The sequence below is a fragment of the Halichoeres trimaculatus genome, unplaced genomic scaffold, assembly GCF_033239565.1.
Source record: "Halichoeres trimaculatus isolate MK-OKI-2021-1 unplaced genomic scaffold, fHalTri1.1 fHalTri1_scaffold_13, whole genome shotgun sequence".
Classification (NCBI taxonomy): Eukaryota; Metazoa; Chordata; class Actinopteri; order Labriformes; family Labridae; genus Halichoeres; species Halichoeres trimaculatus.
Genome location: NW_027437191.1, coordinates 33,131,177 through 33,150,369, shown reverse-complemented (window position 1 = coordinate 33,150,369; position 19,193 = coordinate 33,131,177). Strand labels below are relative to the sequence as shown.

The following is a 19,193-nucleotide window of genomic DNA, read 5'->3' as shown; positions in this document are numbered from 1 at the left end:
AATGTTCAGAGGACTGGACACGACTTGTTGTAATAGATTTCTTTTAGTTGCTCAGAAATTGCTGCGTTTCACAAAAATGTGATAAATATATATTTATTTAACAATCGGCCTGAATATCAAATTGGAATAATCGGCTATGCATATCGGCATCGGCTGCCCAAATTTGGAAAGCATCGGCATCGGCCCCCAAGAAACCCATATCGGTCGACCTCTAGTCGGTACCTATAAAAGTAACTGATTCAGTACCCATCCCTACAAATAACATATCTTTATTTAACTATAACAATTACTGCAGAAAACTGACTGATTGATTTAACTTCAAGCCTTATAGACATGTAATAAAAGATCATTAATGACCTTAAATAATATCACAGAAAGGAGCAAAGCACTGCATAACAACAGACCTGGTGTGAACAATAATATGAAAAGTAAATTTGAATCCTCCCTTCTATGAATCTCACCCTAAATAAAATACAAAAATATAAATAAAACAAAATCCCTGCACTTTATTTAGTGTGAGAAATATATCAACATATTGAAAGCACGTTTTATAAAATAAAAAAGAAACACTGTGTGAGCATAAATATAAATATTGAATGTATAAAAAACTTACTGATCTTTCAACAGTAACAAAAACACAAACTAAAGTGCAGAAATATAAATTAAATTTTTTTTTTGGCTCATTTTAAGGAAGAATGAGAAGAATTTACTACATTCCCTCCAGGTCTGTGTATATGAAACTTTTTTTTTAAAATTGCAGCCTTTGTGATTTGAAAATTGCATACTATTAAATTACAATGCCGGTTTAAATTAAATTAATTGTTCAGTCCTGATAGCTATTCTGAAATAACTCCAGATAGTTTCGACTCAGCCTGTTGGAGAAAAACCTGTGATTTCCTCTGACAATCAGTTATCGAGACCATTTCAGCAAGATTGATCACTTATAGTGCAGCACTTTGTTTCTTCTTTCAATAGACTGAGGCTTTTTGGCTGTTTGTCGTAGAAATAATGTTTTTACTCCAGAGAAACTGTGATGTGAGAGATCAATCCACAGTTTTGTGCCTCATTTTTCTAAACCGTTGGTAATTCTCCAGCCGCTGTGTGATCCACAGAGTGATCGACACCTGTTTGGTTGGACTGGAGCTGGATTATAATCTGTGACAGTAGCGAAGGAGTGAGAATGAGATGATTTTCTCTGGAGGTGAAAGAGCCAGACGCGCAGGCTTATCCAACTCTCAGCCACTGATCTGCTGGACTTTCCCTCAGAGAGCGTAAGCTCTGCTAAAAGCAGCCCTGTGCTGCGCGTCTGAGCGTGTTCAGCCCACGTGCTGCGCCCGGCCACAGCAGAGCGGCACCCTGCGAAGGATTATTTTCCCCTGGGAATAGGCTGAGTCACGCTACAGAGGACCAGACAGATAGACACAGGAGGAAGAGGAGGAGGAATCTGGATGATGATGATGATGATAGTTTGATCTTTGCTCTTTCAGATAAATGATCAACATCCTCCTCTTGTTCCTTTAGCGAGTTCAGCTTTTCCTCTTTTCAGTCACGTCTGGAGAAACACACAAACCCAGGCGTCAAAATCAGAAAAATAAAACACGCACCGTGACGTTATCATCTCATCTCCTGGTCTGTCATATCATCAGCATATTCTCAGCTCCTTTGCGACTTTGTCAAAACGAGGTTAACCCACTTTGTGGTATTTTCATCCAGCTCCACGCTAAATTTAGCTCCTTGAAATATGGGATCTGCTTCCTCGCTTTCTGCATTTCAGGCATTTCAGCTGACGCTCCGATTTAGAGCAACGTGCAGGGAAGGGTGAAGAGTTTGGATCGAGGGCGCCCCAACACGACACTGAGATCATCGTATTATCAGTTGATAGGCCGCTCCATCCTTTGACTTCACTCCAAACAGAATTTGGACCGAGTTTGTCGGTGTGATCTCCTGAAAAAGCCTGACTCGTTGTGTTTTTCTGTTTTTCTCGTCAGGTGGTGTTGGTGCGGTGGAATGAGCCCTTCCAGAAGCTGGCGACGTGCGACACAGACGGAGGGATCTTTGTTTGGATCCAGTACGAAGGCCGCTGGTCTGTGGAGCTCGTCAACGATCGAGGAGCTCAGGTAAAACATGACTGAGGTGACACTGGATAAAATATGAGGTTTTTTGTTGGCATTTTGAGTAGGGATGCAGGATATTGTTTGTTTTTTTTTGCCATTATCCAATATGCTGATATTCAACAACTCATTCAGTTAATTACCGATACTAACATTTTTTCCACATACCTTAAAGCAGAGATCATCAACTTTCTACTTAATACTTAGAACCCCAAATTTTAGGGATGCATGAAATATCAGTATCAATATCGATATCGGCCGATATTTACTCATGAGCTGCCTGCATTTTCAAAGCATCTTGAACAATCTTTAAACACCCAAATAATCTTGTTTTCTCTGACTTTGTTCACACCAAAACTACCTAAGAAGAGTGGACTCTCTTCTTTTATGTCTCTCTTCCTTTTTTTTTGATCCAAAAACAGACAAACGTACTTTTTGATCACATTTACCCTGGGCGCTCCATCCTTTGATCCTTTTCACAGTCTTCTTTTCTCAGGATCACACCGCTCTTTCTCTCTGAGCTACCTCGACACATCATCTCTAATTGTTTTTTTTTTAACCGATATTGATATCGGTAAATATTGGTTATCGGCCATAACAGCAATAGTAAAATCAGATATTGGTAGCGGCCAAAATTTTCATATCTGTGCATCCCTAGCAAATTTGTTTCTGACATTTTCTTTCAAACAAAATAATACAAAAGGTATATCCTACTGTAAACTCGGATGATGCCCTCTCTGAGACAGTCATAAAAAAAAAACACAACCAGGGAAAATTTGAACAATAATTCATAATTGACAGTCAGTAATAAAGCCTATTTTTCACAGGGAACATGTGCCGTGCAAACTGCTGCTTAAACTCAAATATGTGACGTCTCAATCTTCATTGTACAAACAAAATCACAAAAAGTGTAAAACCTGTAGACGGCTTCTGTCCCTGATCAGAGCATCAATAAACAGGTGGGCTCATTCTACACTGCACAGTTCTATGAGCTACAACTGCAGTGTCACAGAAAGATGCAAACAATAAAAAGATACAAAAATACAAGCAGAATGTTAGAACATTTAATCAAGTGTGCTGCAGCACATTATTTTTAGAGATGCACGATATTGGATTTTTGCCGATATCCGATATGCCGATATGCCGACAATAATCACAAGTTTGTTTGTTTTTTTCACTGTAAAGAAAGCTAAGTCTATCCTGTACTGGAATTTATATGTTACTCTAATTGTGACGGTCTTATCTGTTTAAGAAACACACATAAAACAAGACAAAAAACATTTGATTTTACCATAAATAAGAAATGTATTATTTTTTCAAACTCAAGACATTCAGTATTGAAATGCAGAAAAATAATTTCTTTAAATCACATGAACTTTAAACGTACAATGCATTTTTAAACATAACCAAGTTGCATTTGATTATTTTAGAGCTACTGTAACAACCTGGTGACAGACACAGAGCTCTGCAGTGCAAATAAATGAAGTGCTACATTTTATTTAAGGAGCTTTTTTTTCAGATGGAAAATAATAATAATCCTAACTGAATAGCACCTTATCAGCTTATTTTATCTGTTTGTTTTATCTGTGTATATCTGTGTGTGTGAGCTGTTGCCCGATATTTCATTTTAAAGCCAATATCGTCCGATACTGATAATGTATCAATATTATCATGCATCCCTAATTTTGAGGCACATCAGCATCAGAATTTTTGTTTTAGATCAGGCGGCCAATAAGAAATTAGATTTCAGACTGTGTTATTTTGGCGCCTCTCTGTCTTCAGTCATTTTGTTGGAAAAATTCACTTACTATAGAAAACTTTAGGGGGCTATATATTGTTGTAATCTTTCATATAAGTTAATAAGACAGCTGCTCAGCTTTAATTTTATTTAGTTTTAATTTTAACGCCAATATTTTCACTTTTACTGCAAGTGAATATCGGCGCCAAATATTGGTTATAGGCCTCCTCGACTACTGATTATCTGTATCGATATCGGCCCTGAAAGAAAACACATTGGTCTGTTTATTCATTTATCTATTTTATTTTATTTTCAATGTTGCAAGTTTACATTATATACATTCATACCCTTTTTTTGTCTCCCCTTACTTCCCCTAGCCATATCTTTAAAAAATTACGGGACATCACATGACCAAAGAATTCTGTATACAATCTCTGACATTGGTACAGTAAACAATACAAACACAAATAATTACATTGGTTATTATTAAAATAAGTATTATATTTATCACCAAGTCTATGCAAACACACACATTCATATACTCACATTAAAACATACACAGTCAAATGAATAAGAAAAAGAAGGAACAGAAAAAATAGAAAATAAAAGAATTATATTATTATGAATATGATTGCATTCCTACAAGTTTATCTCAAAATATATACATTCATACCTGCAAACATATATGCCTATAAGGACAAAAAGGCCCTGAAAGGAAAGATAAGTGAATAAATGATAATAATAAAATAAATTATAATAAAATAAATGATAATAATAGTATAATATTGAGCCTGGAAGCTGTTTTACTGCAAATGAATATCGGCCCCAAATATCGGTCAATCTGTAGCTTTTTGTGATTTTGTTGTTTTTACTGACATGAATAGAAAACAAAATCTTGCATATGCTTCCCATTTTTCACTGAGTGACTCCTTCGCCTCCAAAAAACAAAACATTTCACACTCTGCTTCAAAAACAAAACCTGCCAAGCAAAGCCGTGATGGATAAACTCAATCCATCACTCACCGTCAGCCGCGGAGCCGAGTCTGACTCAACCTGACAGCGTTTCTTTAGTGATCAGTGGAGTTAGTCTGAGCAGCAGCCTCTCTCTGAAAACATGACCCCGTGCTGTTTGAAGAGCTACTTCCTGTCGCAGTGATGTCATCTCTAACGGAGGCGTCTGCTCTCCTGCAGGTGAGCGACTTCACCTGGTCCCATGACGGCACCCAGGCTCTCATCTCGTACCGCGACGGCTTCGTCTTGGTGGGCTCGGTGAGCGGACAGAGACACTGGTCCTCCGAGATCAACCTGGAAAGCCAGATTACCTGTGGGATCTGGACCCCTGATGACCAGCAGGTAAACACACACACACACACTCATACACACACTCATACACACAGCTCTCAGAGCCGCAGAGATCCCAGCGGGGTTTGAGGTCTTCCCTCGCCAACCTCAGTATCCTGACTCGTCACTCTGAGGCCTCGACAGGCCCTGAGGGGGATCATCTGTGACTGACAGCAAACATCCTCTGTTTTGAGCGTGGCGTGCTTGATGTGATGTGTTTGCACGGCTCAAACGTCAGCTCAGGTTGGATATCATCGAACTTTCACTCAGCACACACGTTTCCTTTAATTCCCCTTCTTCCTGTTTCTCTTTGCTCTCCGTCTTCAACATCTTTGTTCGTTCTGTATCAAAGTGGATTTTCTGTCCTTCTTCTCTCTCCAGGTGTTGTTTGGCACCGCCGACGGACAGGTGATCGTGATGGACTGCCACGGGCGCATGCTGGCCCACATCCTGCTGCATGAGTCGGACGGCATCGTCAGCATGTCCTGGAACTACCCTAGCTTCCTGGTGGAGGACAGCAGCGAGAGCGACACCGACTCCGACGACTACTCCCCTCCACAAGGTGAGCTGCTGGAGACTTTTCTCTTTTTATTGCTCCTCCAGTCACACAACAGAAACATTAGCGGATTAAAGAGTATAATCTGGAGTAGCGCTGAAAGAATGGCCTAAAGGGAGTGTTTTTATAGACGTAGAGACCAGCTGTTCATTCACTGACATTTGGTGCAGATGGAGGCAGATTTGGGACCATCTGTGAGCTTCTAACCCCTCCCTCCATTTTTCACTGCTCTATTAACTAATGCTGCACAATTTAGCAAATCAGTGCGATCGCATTTATTTTAGTAAGTGTTGCAACTTTACGATTTTTAGTGCTAAAGCTGCAGTCTGTTGAAACTGTATTTTAAATATAAGCAAAAATAAATGCCATTTATTGCACTGTAATTCATGCCCCCCCCTCCATAATTCAGTGCCCTGGTCAGGGCACCCCAGTCTGAAAAGTCTGGACACGCCCCTGCTTGTTTGTGAGTTCCTTGTTGCAGGAGCATTATGTTGTTTTACTCATCGACAGATAGATTTACTGGTTATCTGTAGGTAAGGAGGCCATAACCGATATTTGAAGCGGATATTAATTTGCAGTCAAAGTGAAAATATTGGCGTAAAAAATGTGAACAATACAAACTCCAACACTTAACTACTTTTAAATGCCTTCAAGCATCTGCTTTAACAGCTCCCAGGCTTAGCAGTATGTTTTGTTAAGCTAAACGAAAGCTTAAAAAAATAAATAGCTGAAATTTTCTGCAGTAAATAAAGTTTTCCAAAGTTTTAGTGTAACTGCAATAAAACTGGACAGAACTGAGTTAGTGCTGCCTTTTACAGGCATGTGGTGCAGTTGAATTAATTTTCTGTTTGGTTTTACAAGACTGATTTGAAATGTTTTGACCATCCTGGGTAGAGGTCGACCGATATAGGTTTTTTGGGCAGCCGATGCCGATATGCATAGCCGATTTTTCCAATTTGATATTCAGGCCGATTGTTAAATAAATATATATTTATCACTTTTTTGTGAAACGCAGCAATTTCTGAGCAACTAAAAGAAATCTATTAGAACAAGTCGTGTCCAGTCCTCTTAACATTTATTCAACTTTCAAAACAATGAAATATTTTGTCTGAGTAAACACACAATGTAACAAGCAGTAGTAAACATTCACACTCTTCTTAAAATGTCAAAAAAGAAATTTAAACTTATTCATATAATTTGAACATAAGTATGTAATGTATCCAAGTGGTTCCACAAGTTTGAGGTGCTCATCTTTTTTGTGCCTGATCAAAAATTGCGTCATTTTATACAACGGATCAAAAATCGTCTTTTTAAAAGAAAATACGGCCGATGGCCGATAGAAACACATGTCCAAATATCGGCTCGATATATCGGCCGGCCGATATATCGGTCTACCTCTAATCCTGGGCTTTCATAGTGTAGACAGGGAAAAAGTCTGTGCAAGAAAGCGTCAACAAGCAGCTCCTGAATGTCTGCAGTTTAAAACATTTCTTACCATTTTTAAGGCAGAAAACCTTTTTCCTGTGGGTATCGATAAGAGGGGTGATTTTTGTGTCTGTGAAAGTTAAAACAGGCTCATAGACAGTAAGATAGTCACAATGCTAACTGTGTTAGCCCGTCAATGAGATTTTCCATTGTCATTAGCATAAAGCTAGCGGAATTTTGCTTATCTAAGCTAGCTGTCTAAGAATCACTTTCCTTTGCTCAGTTAGGCTGTGTTTATAGTTTTCTCCCCCTCAAACCTCTGAAGCATTTATGAACATTAAATAAGCTGCTCTGTCTCCAATTCAAAGAAAATGTGGGTCACCCATTGGTGTCCCCCCGCCACTGTCAATTAAATATGATCTATCTATTAGGGACCTACCTTTTCACATTCGAAACAGTACCAATTTTCTATACTTTTGTGTGTTTAAGTGGTAAGAAATTTACCAATAAAACCTCAAAGTTTTCAATATAACATATTTATTTTTCATTATATAAACTCTCAATGCTGTGTTCATGTCCAGTAGGAAAATTGCCCACTCTCCCCCTTCCTCACAAGGATGCGTTTAGGTACCTTAACATGGCACCTTTTGATTTTACGTGAATTTTATTTTATATCTCCTAAAAAGGGATTTTTCTTCAGTAGAGTTGGAGCTTTCTAAGAAAAACTGATTTATATTTCTTCACTGGGGTGGAAGAAAAAATTAAAGTGTTGTGGTGTCAAGATTTTTTGTTTAACGGTTTTAAATCAGGATCGTTATTGTTCAAAAATCTATTTTTTCTACTTTACATCATTTTTTTAAGTCTTTATCAGCTGGGTTGAAAAAAGTTGAGATGTCAGATCCCCTGAATAAATGTTTTGGAAAACATGGCTCCTGGTATAGTCTGTAGACATAATCATCGTTTATTTTCTTTACTTGGTCTGATGTTAATTTCCATCTTGTATGGAAATGACGTGTTTTTTTTTTTTTGGCCAAAGATGCAAAAAAAAAACAGTTATAAAGCTGATTAAACAAATAAGTATATCTGTTAATATAAAGATGACCTGTGTGAATCTGGGCCACTAGGACTCCAGCAGCCATTAAAAAAAAAAGAAAAAGAAAGAAGATTTGCATCCTGTCAGCTTCCCCATCCCTCCTAACGAGCCACATAACGACCTTGTTTCTTCTCTTCCTGTTTCGTTTTTTCTTCCTTCCCCTGCGTCTGTCCTCCTCCTGCTGGGCTTTCTGTCCCTCTCACCTCACCGTGGACCGAGTGGAGAAGCTGAAAAGTGCTAGCCTTAGCTGGAACAGTGATTATGCTCTAACTCACTAATTAAAGCAGTCGATGGTAATTGATTGGTCCCTGGTTGAAAATATCTCTCATCTGGACAAACCTGGCTGGAGGCAGCAGGTCTTCTTCATCCTCCCCCAGCCAGGTCTCTCTGTCTGAATATATGAGCCAGGGCTGCACAGTTTATCGCTTTAGTATCAATATCGAGATGTGAGCATGTGCAACATTCACATCACAATGTGTATTTGGTAAGGGGCCTGAAAATATGTTTGAGCCTTTCAGTTGAGTTTATGCTGCATGTTAATGCCCAGTTACATCACTAACAGATCTAAATGAGCGTCCATTTATAGTTCTTACCACATTACATGCAGCAACTTGCACAGTTAGCACAGGGGATTTCAACAACCGGACAGTTCAGTTATAGTTAATATCACATAAGGTGATATATTTAACACTTTTTGGAGTGAAAAGCAGCGACTAATAGATCTGTGTGTTTAACACAGTCTTCTGTCGGAACAGGCTCTGTGTTTCAATCCCATGACAGCCTCTGATGATTCTTATTTCAGGTCCTCCATCACGCGCCTCTTGATTTCATGAGCCTTAAACCTGAAACAGTCGTAGTTTTTTTTTTTCTTCTAAAAAATAATTTATTTATTTTACATTTACTTAGATTTGACGGACACAAATGAACGTAGAAAGCGATAACACACTCTTTTACATACATTTTGACATGTACATACTTCGAAATAAAAAAAATAATTAATGAAAATAGATAAATAAAAAGATAATTAAAAAGATTAAAATGAACTAAACATTGTAATGAAAAAATAGATGGATTGATATATAAAAATAGATAAATAAATAAATGAATAGATTGAAATAAAATAAATACGTTATTTAAAAAAAAAGATAGATAAATCAAAAGATTAAAATGAAAGAAAGAAAGAAAGGAAAAAAGAAAGAAATGGATGAAATAAAATAAAAAGATAAAAGAGTAAGGAAATAAATATATTAAAATAAAATAAAGAAAGGAAGAAACAAAGAAATACATAATAAAAATAAAATAAATAGATAAAGAAAGAAATATATTAAAATAACAAAGAAAGAAACAAAGAAATAGATAGATAAAAATAAAATGAATAAATAGATAAAGAAAGAAATATATTAAAACAAAAAAAAATAAAAAATAAATATGTATAAAATAAATATATTAAATAGATAAAAAGATAAAAAATAAAATTGATAAATAGTAAATAAACAAATAAAAACATGAAAATAAAATTAATAGATAAATAATAAATAAAAAGAAAAAATAAAATAAAAAGATAAATATTAAATAAATAAAAAGATAGATTAAAATAAAAAAAATAGTAGAAAACACTCAATGCACCAGTTTCAAGAGGATTGAATGTTTGAAACAGTCATAGTTTAACAATAAAAGTAATCTGTTGTGTAAAGTTTGTTTTGCTTCTTGCAAAACTGTTTATTTACTATTTATCTATTTATCTATTCTTTTCATGCCTCCAAATAAAGAAAAAGCAGGAGACAGACACACTCTTAGAGCCACTGATCCTCTGCTCAGCCTGAATGTGCTCAGTGTGCTAACATATTTTATAAATAACCCTGTGATGTTATTAGAAGTCTGACCTGACATGAGAGGAATCACCCACAGGAAATGTAATAGATTAATATCAATAATTAACAGATATCAGCCTAATTAAAGCTGTTTGCTAGCTTAAATAGCATTCACAGGGGCATTAAGGTGGGAGTCTGTTATCATCATTTCAGGAGGAGTTAGGGAGGAAACTTCAGAAAGTGTCGCAGGAAACAGAAATATCATATCGTACACCTGATAGCATCGTCCTACAGTGTATCTGATTAAACACCTTTGTTGTGGGCAAGTTGTGACTATTTTGGTCTTTAAGTCGAGGGAATAAGTTGATAATTCATCCGTGCTTGTATTTGGGTCACAGCAGAAATACTCTGGAGTGTTTCAGTAGAGAAGAAGGCGTCAGGGACTGAAGCAGGAGCAGGATAAATGCATATTAATCACGTTATCCTTTGTAGGTCACTAGAATGACACTCATTAAATCTACAGCAAAGTTTCTTGATTTATGGTTTGACATTTTAGACAAAAACATCCCAAACAGTGTTTAGGTTAAGCTCCATAAAGCGAGTCCTTTAGAGGTCAGCCTGAGTTTGTGTCCCTTTCCTTCATGTCTCTCCTCACTCTCAACCTGTTTCCTGTTCTCCCTGAATAAAGACAAAAAAGAAGTCTTAAGTAAAAAATTTTAAAAAGCAGATCTTCAGAACCAAACACTTTATTTATCCCCAGATTAGAATTCAGATATTACAGTTATCTTAATGAACAATTAGGTGAGAATATTAAAAAAAAGATGTAAATAAAAGTAAAAAGATCAGTTTTCAAGCAGTCTTAGTCTGAACTCTGGTAAAGTGTTAAAAAGCTGCTGACGTCCTCAGTGTTAGCAGGTCAAAATTAACCCATTGTTAAACTAGGCTTGTTTAAAACAATTGCTGTAATCCAGTATGGTTTAACCATGAAAACACTAATTTAAATAGATAAATTAACCTTTTATCTGACAATATACTGCTCATCTTTAACCAAAAACATTTTTTAAATCACTTTTTTATTTACTATGGTGAAGATCATGGGTAAGCACATTAGTCTTGAAGACTAATATTAGAGCACACCAACTAAAAAGTTACTTGTGTTTGTTTTTTAAGCTAACATTATGAACAACAGTGACATCTGTGGTGTTACGAGTCAAAATTGACCCGTATGGGTTTTTGCTTTCCTTCCTTTTTCATAAAACCAACTCTTCTACTCAGGTATTTGGTTATCATAAATAACTCAGCTTATTTTTGACCCATAACACCACAAATTACTCTTTTTTTTTTTTTTTTAAGCCTTTAAAATTTACTAGAATGTTGAAAATTTCTTATGTAGTATCGAAATCCCCGTGTCCGAGGATCAAATGAAGCCTTGTTCCGGTCAAAAATAAATGCTACTTTTTACAAACCTAAATTAGAAGGCGGGTCAAATTTGTTGACTGATCAGTTATTGCACATAACATATAAGCTTCTGTCTTGTTAGAGCTGGGACGATATGCTGCTCCTCTCAGTTCATTTCTATTGTGATTTTTGGGGTGCTGATTCAATTTAAATTGCGATTCTTCAATATTTACAATTTTTTTTATTTTGTTTAGTTGCTTTTTTAACATCAGACTATGTAAAAAAAATCAAATAATGATGATGAAGTCTACAGTCAACCTATATCAGGAGCCATATTTTCCCATAAAATGCACATTACATGAGTCAGAGAGAAACACGTTGCCCTCTGCTGGAGAAAAGTAGGAATATTTTTCCAGTCCAGTTTATAAACAAAGGCTGAAATGAAGAATTTGAATTTAAAAAAAGCATTTTTTGACAAAGAATCCTGATTTGATAATGTCAGACAAGAAATCCTGATATAATAATATTTCAATACATAAACATCTGACTGTACTATGTGGCTGATTTATTGCGATAAAACAAACTAACTATAACAGGAGCTTCATTACTGTTTACACCCAGGGCGGCCATCTTTGATTGTAAACTTGGGGGTGGTGTGCACAACTTCCCAGTAAAAAAAATCTGACCTCAGTTGAAATTTCCTACTTCGAAACTCGTAATTTATGACATCTGAGGATCTTCACAACAGTGGGTGGTAGTGCTCATGGGAAATTGAGTCTTTATCCCTGGAAAACAATAGCTTTACCAGATAGACCTCGCAGCCCTTTAAATTAGTCTAAATATTCCTTTATCTCTGTTTTTTGATACCTTTAGCATACGATCGATGTCTGTTACCGCCTGTCTAAGGTGTGTGTGTGTGTGTGTGTGTGTGTGTGTGTGTGTGTGTTCTGTAAATCTACTCAGTGCACAGCCAGAAACCACTGCTGACCGTCAGCTTCACATCCGGAGACATCAGCCTGATGAACAACTACGACGACCTCTCACCGACCCTCATCCGCACCGGTCTGAAAGGTGTGTGTGAGACTTTACTTTCTGCGTTTTTTTTTTCCTCTGCTGTGTGTGTGTGTGTGTGTGAGACTTTACTTCCTGCAGTTTTCTTTTTCTGCTGTGTGTGTGTAAACTCATGATTTATGTGGTTGTTTCTCCTCTGACTCATTCTGAAGACGTGGTGGTCCAGTGGTGCTCTCAGGGTGACATCCTCGCCGTGGCAGGGATGGAGAGGACCCTCCTCTCACCTGACCCCACTTGTCCCACCCCCACGAGGAACGCCATCGTGAAGTTCTACAACGTCCAAGGCGAGCACATCTACACTCTGGACACGCCAGCACAGGTGATCCTCCCGAGTCTCCGAGCCTTGTTTGTATTTCTCAAAAAGCTGGATGCTGGTTTTGACTTTGTCTTCAGCTGAAGTTAATAACAGAAATATTCGAAGAAATGTGACAAAATAATTCTTCCTGTCACTGACACGTCTTCTCCACCGCCCTGCAGCGCCCCATCACCACGCTGTGCTGGGGTCACCGCGACTCCCGCCTCTTCCTGGCGTGCGGCCCGGCCCTCTACGTGGTCCGAGTGGAGCACCGCGTGGCCAGCCTGCAGCTGCTCTGCCAGCAGGGCATCGCCACCGCCGTGAAGGAGGAGAAGGACGTCGCCAAGCTCACCATGCCCTGCCGCCTCTGCTCGTACGTCACCACCGCGTTCGTCCCCACCATCAAGGTAACGGAGCAGGAGGTGTTGCGTCCATTAGTCACAGAAATAAGCAGCTGTGAGAGCTTCCTGTTGATGCACTTGACACGTACCTGTGCAGTTGTAGGTGTCACCTTCTGACACGGCGTGAGATCATTTCCACAAACTGAGGAAAAGCAGAATCAGAGCAAACTTTATCACTTTAATCAAGCTTAAGTTTCTCGATGGTTTCTCTTCCAGCCCCCCATCCCTGACCCCAACAACATGCGAGACTTCGTGAGCTACCCGACGGCAGGAAACGAGCGGCTGCACTGCACCATGAAGCGTACGGAGGATAACCCCGAGGTGGGAGGGCCCTGCTACACGCTGTATCTGGAATATCTCGGAGGTCTGGTGCCGATCCTCAAAGGTCGACGGATCAGTAAACTGCGTCCAGAGTTCGTCATCATGGATCCTAAGACGGATGGGAAAACAGGTCAGATGGGTTCGATATTTTTAAATTAGTAGGGTGAAAAGATGTTGAGAATGTTTTGTTTTGTGAAACATATTTCTCTCAGACTCGTTTTCCTGCTGCGGTCTTTTTCTGGTTATCTGACTTTCTCGGCGTTGGCACCCAGAGAGTGAAAGTGTGTTTTAGCCACGCAGAGCAGACCAAGCCCATGTTAATTAAAAGCTGCTTAATGGGCGCTCTGATGGCCCCTGGGTTCCTCATAAATCAACCGGCACCCTCCCCGTGCAGTGATAAATGAAGCCAGCCATGAAACGGTTCCAGCCCATCCACACTTTAACGTCCATCAAATAAATTAGCTCGACCTAAACTGGAGCAGCCGCGGTCTTCAGACTCTGCCCTTTTTATTTTAAATCTTTGCTTTTTCCCCCTTTTCTTACGATGTTTTAAACTGGTTGTTTCCAATATTTATATTTATCTTTTTATTAAAATCTGGACACTGCTGCTTCTGTTTGGAGATATGAAATATATACATTAATAGGGCAATAGAGCATGATACTTTGACCTCCAATACAGCATCCATATTTCAACTCTTAATATCTTCAACTTCCTGTTATTGTTATTGCACAAATTACCCATCAGTGCACTTTGAATAAAATTTAGTTGCATGGCTTCTTGAGTGTTGTGAGACAATAAAAAAAATGAAGACTTTATAAATATATGGTAAATGAAATGAATACAAAAGACTAATGAATACAAACATTACTAACACAAACATGGGATATTGCAAAGACCAAAATAGCATATCGATATTTTTGTTAAAATTCATATTTTGGCCGAGTTGGAAGTAAAATACAACTTCTGCACTTCCACTGCAGTAGGTGGCGCCAAAAAGCTACTACCCTGTATGTTGCCAATAAGTTATATAATAAATATCATCTCAAAGTCTATTTAAAATATTTAGTTTTAAAACTTAATGATGTGGGTTTTCTGTTGCACTGAGCAAGTCAGCCTGCCATAGACATCAATGTTTATTTATTTTTATTTATTTAATGTTTATTTAACAGGGATGATACAGACAACATTGCCACAGGAAATGGGAAAATGTGATGCATATAAGACGTCTAGCTTCAGCTAATTTGCAGTCTTGTTTTCTAATTTGCAGTCTTGTTTTCCTTGGTCCTTTCAATTTTGAGAAATATTTTGATTTACATAAATGTCATCTCTGTTTTTCTCTTAGTTAATTATGTAGAATATCACAATATATTATAATATTGTGATATTGGTGAAAGTATCGGTCCAAACTTGACTCTAGGCCTAAACTCTGGTTTAGTCAACAAGGTATAAAATTTAACAATCAAATAGTCATTTCTGTAAATTCTGAAACATTTTTTAACCAATCTGCCGTTGAGCATTTCAACACTTATAGTTTAAATAAAAATCAACTTCAGTATTTCCATAAGTACAAATTTTTGTCTTTTACTCAAAACATTACCAGTCTTATCCAAGCGGCAACCTCCAGTCTGAGAATATGAGACACTGAAGTGTTAAATTCTGCTGTTTCTGGAGTGTCCACTTGAGGCTGGCTCTGGAAGTACAGGAAGTCACATACACACCAGACCAAAAAAAGCTGTTTGCAAAGCAGAAATTAACCTATTTACAGCCTGGTTCAAAAAACGTCTCCTGTCTGAGTCTCTAATTTTACTACCAGTACGCACTGTACGGGGGGTGAATTTTTTTCTAACTCCGCTGTTCAGATGATATTAAGATCGCGAGCTCGCCCAATCAGAGGCACAGCTCAGGGTCATATGACCAACAGGCGCCCTATGGCTGTAGGTGAAGCCCTTGCCACTACCAATATCACCGCTATAGCCGATCTGCTTCATTTTCCTGTTTCAGAAACAGAGGGGTGACGTCAGCGAGACTACGTCCATGTTCATACAGTCTATGGTCTTATCCCATAGTAGAGCATGCAGGTTATTGGTATCGAATCAGGATTGGTAAAACCAGAAAAGTTGGATCTGTACATCCCTAATTGTGACACTATCGTATTGTGGCTTAAAATTTGTGATGCATATCGTATAAAGAAGTTTTTGCCAATACTCACGCCTACTGCTGTTGAGCTCTTCTATTTCTAGTTTGCGCCCTCCGTGTTTTTATTAAAGCAGTTTTCCTGCAAAACTGTCCTCGTGATTTCTAAAGTCTAAAGTTTAATGGAGCATTTTATACAGGAAGAAAAAGAATAGATCCTCTCTGATTTATTCCAGAAAGTTTAAAAATGTGAAACAACAACGACTGAGGTGGATGTTTTTTGCACAATTGTTTGTGTAAGAGCAAAGAACACTGCCTGTTAGATAAGTCAGATAAAAACTGGAGGGAGTGGGGGTGCATTTCCAGAAGTGAATGCTGGGTATTGAAATGCTGAGCCCTAACCCTCTAACCCTGAGGGCCCCAGTCCTGTCTGTAACCACGGAACACTTTATGACATCATCTGCTGTGTGGTTTCCATGGTGATTCCGGAGCTAAACTTTAGCTCCGGAACCCTAAACTGAACTCCCTGTGACATCATCAGCTGTGTGGTTTCCATGGTGATGGGGAGCAGAGCTAAACTTTGGCTTCGGAACCCTAAACTGAACTCCCTGTGACATCATCAGCTGTGTGGCATCATGACATTAACACCTGTGTGGTTTCCATGGTGATGGATCATTTTCCATTCATTTTAATGGGAATTTTATTTTTTGAATGTAGGATACTTTAAAAAGTATGAGGGTTAGAAATTTGAGTGATACACGTGCAAGTCTCCTGAACATTTTGAGCATTTCACACTTTGAGCCTCTATTTTCTTAAAGCTAACCTCCTTTTTTGTTTCTTCCACATTCTTTTCTCTCTTCAGATGAGATTTATGGCAACAGTTTGATTTCCGCCATGATCGACAGCTGCAACTGCTCGGACTCCAGCGACATCGAGCTCAGTGACGACTGGGTGGGCAAGAAATCTCCAAAGATATCCAGAGGCAGCAAATCCCCCAAGCTGCCCAGGTAACCTTACACCTCATCTCTGGGTCTGCAGAAAACCTTCACTGAAGTTTTTCTTTTCCGTGTGAAATGGACACAGCACAAGTTAGTTCAGATTTATTCAGATCCTCCCTTTTCCCACATGAATGCCAGATCAGCATGAACAGAGCTGCTTCTGTTCCAGCAGGGGGCAGCACGACACCTCAGATTAGTCACTCACTCCTCCAACAGCATGAAGCATAAGAACTGAGCTTTGGACAAATCTGCAGTTATCATCCTGGTTAATGCATCCTCTAAACACATTGCAGCACCAGGATCTACTCCTTACAGATCTTTACTCTCTTCCTGTATTAACCCTTTTTTTCTTAAGTTTCAGATTTTTATAAAATGTTCTTCATTTTTCTCACTGCATGCCTAAACCGTCTTTTTTATTCGCTACCTTCTCTGTAGAGACTTAGTTTGTCCCTTTACCAACAGGATCAATATTGATCCCAGAAAGTCGCCCAAGCTGTCTCGTGCTACTCAAGAGATCTCCAGGTCCCCGCGGCTCCCCATACGGAAACCATCGATCGGATCCCCCAGTCTGACACGGAGGGAATTTCCTCTGGACGACATCACTCAGGTAAAGACCAATTTATTGCCACCTCCATGAACCGTGCTTAAAGGGCAGATTGCAGAAAGACAACTGTTTAGAAATTGATTGGAAAATAACTTAAAAACAACATTTTAAAAGAAATTCATAAGTTGATAAACCACAGGATCTCTTTTTTACTTCTTCGGTAAAACTGGCATTTAAACGCGGCGTCATGCGCCTCCGTTTAACATTAATAAACATGGATCAGACTGTCATTCCTGTTAGTGAACAATATCCATATAATGAGCCTGTTAGGAAAGATGGAGACCAGGAACAGGACAGGATTAAGAGGAATAATGTCGAACCAGAGGAGAACAGAGCAGGTGTCCCGGTGAGTTAGCGCTGTTAGCTAGAGATATGTAGCCTAATGCTGTGTTCACATCAACATATTTAAACTTTGAAATCAGATACACTGACTTCAAAAATAAGTTGTCTGTGTAAGTGGTAACCCCACAAAGAGGTCTATCAGAGGTCTATCCACTGATCTAGAGTCAGAAAACCAAGACTTAGGCCTTGTCCACACGTAGCCGGGTATTTTCAAAGACGAATATCTCCCCCCTTGTGCGTTTATAAAAATACTTACGTCCACACGTAGTGGTCAAGCCTGCTGTAAAGTGCAGCTCGGGGCATGCCAAACCTATATTTTGCTTTCCTGTGCCATCCAATCAGGATGAAGACCCCCCGTTTACTGGTGTCTACAGGAAACCTGGGCTGTGTCCAAAATGGCATACTAACGTACTACTCATACTAAGTGTGACGTCAAAAATAGTATGTAGTGCGTTCACATTAAATAGTATGAAAAGATTGTGTGCGCGAGAAATACCCGGATGTATACTATATCGGTAAAAATTTGAAGTATGGGAGGTGGGCATACTAGTTGCACTGACACGCCCCATAATGCATTGCGAGCCCCGTATTTATAAACGTAAATAGTGAATGAGATGACAAGATGAGAAGCGACTAAAATGGACTTAGCGCTACAGGAAAACCTAAACGTAAGTACAAAGACATGAAGTGCCTGAGGCGACGGACGGATCGTCTTCGGTGTCTGCGAGCAGTAAACATTTTTTAATTTTTTGAAGAGAGATGAATTCGTCTTGAGACTGGTGTTAGCTAAAAATCATCCACTAGCGAACTTCCTGTTTTCAGAATTAAAGCACCCGTTAATCTCCTTTAAGTTCTTCAACGCTTTTGTAAATTGGGCTCTTGTTTTGGAGCGGACCGGAAGTTTCTTCGATAGCATATTGGCGCTCTTAACAGAATGTCCGAAATGTCGAAATTAAATTAGTATCCGTGCGTTTTGTGGCCCAAATGACCACATTTTGGTTTTCTACGTGAGGACTTTCTCGCCTAAAATGTTCTTAAAACTTTCAAATATGGCGAATCAACAGAGATATTTGATAGCCTGGTGTGCTTCCATAGACTTATGTGTGCTTCCAATTTTTGTCGTCGGAGGTTTTGAAATGCATCATGGGAAATCGAGTAGTATACTACAGTGTAAACGGTTGGCACTCTAATCATACTTATAGTATATAGTATACAGTATATACACAACGACCATGTAGTATGTAGTATGTTAGTATGCCATTTCGGACACAGCCCGAGAAACCGGAGTTTTTCAAAATCTTCACTTCACTTTTTGAAAACATCATTTTTAGTGACGTAAAGTTGTGGTTTCATGTGGAAGGCAGGGGTTGCTGGGGCCAGGGGCTGCTGCCGGTGAAACTGCAGTGGTCTTTATTGACGGGACAGCAGCCATGCCAGTTTCACCCAGGCCTAGCTCCAGTATCCCCTCCTGAACTCCATCCATAGACTTTATAAAAGACTCCATCATATCAATCTTCCTGTGGAAAAATGGACACTGCGGATCGGACGACTGTG

General features: G+C 38.8%; 1 protein-coding gene across 2 annotated transcripts in view; it reads left to right on the top strand.

Annotated features, from left to right (window-relative positions):
- tulp4a (TUB like protein 4a) overlaps positions 1 to 19,193 on the top strand; it is a 48,438-nt gene that overhangs the window by 22,221 nt on the left and 7,024 nt on the right. For both annotated transcript variants that reach the window (XM_074684787.1, XM_074684786.1), the window contains exons 3-11: positions 1,989 to 2,117; positions 5,041 to 5,202; positions 5,572 to 5,752; positions 12,437 to 12,544; positions 12,697 to 12,863; positions 13,022 to 13,246; positions 13,457 to 13,691; positions 16,558 to 16,702; positions 17,156 to 17,300. In XM_074684787.1, the coding sequence (XP_074540888.1) occupies positions 1,989 to 2,117; positions 5,041 to 5,202; positions 5,572 to 5,752; positions 12,437 to 12,544; positions 12,697 to 12,863; positions 13,022 to 13,246; positions 13,457 to 13,691; positions 16,558 to 16,702; positions 17,156 to 17,300 (1,497 nt within the window). The remainder of the gene's footprint in view (positions 1 to 1,988; positions 2,118 to 5,040; positions 5,203 to 5,571; positions 5,753 to 12,436; positions 12,545 to 12,696; positions 12,864 to 13,021; positions 13,247 to 13,456; positions 13,692 to 16,557; positions 16,703 to 17,155; positions 17,301 to 19,193) is intronic.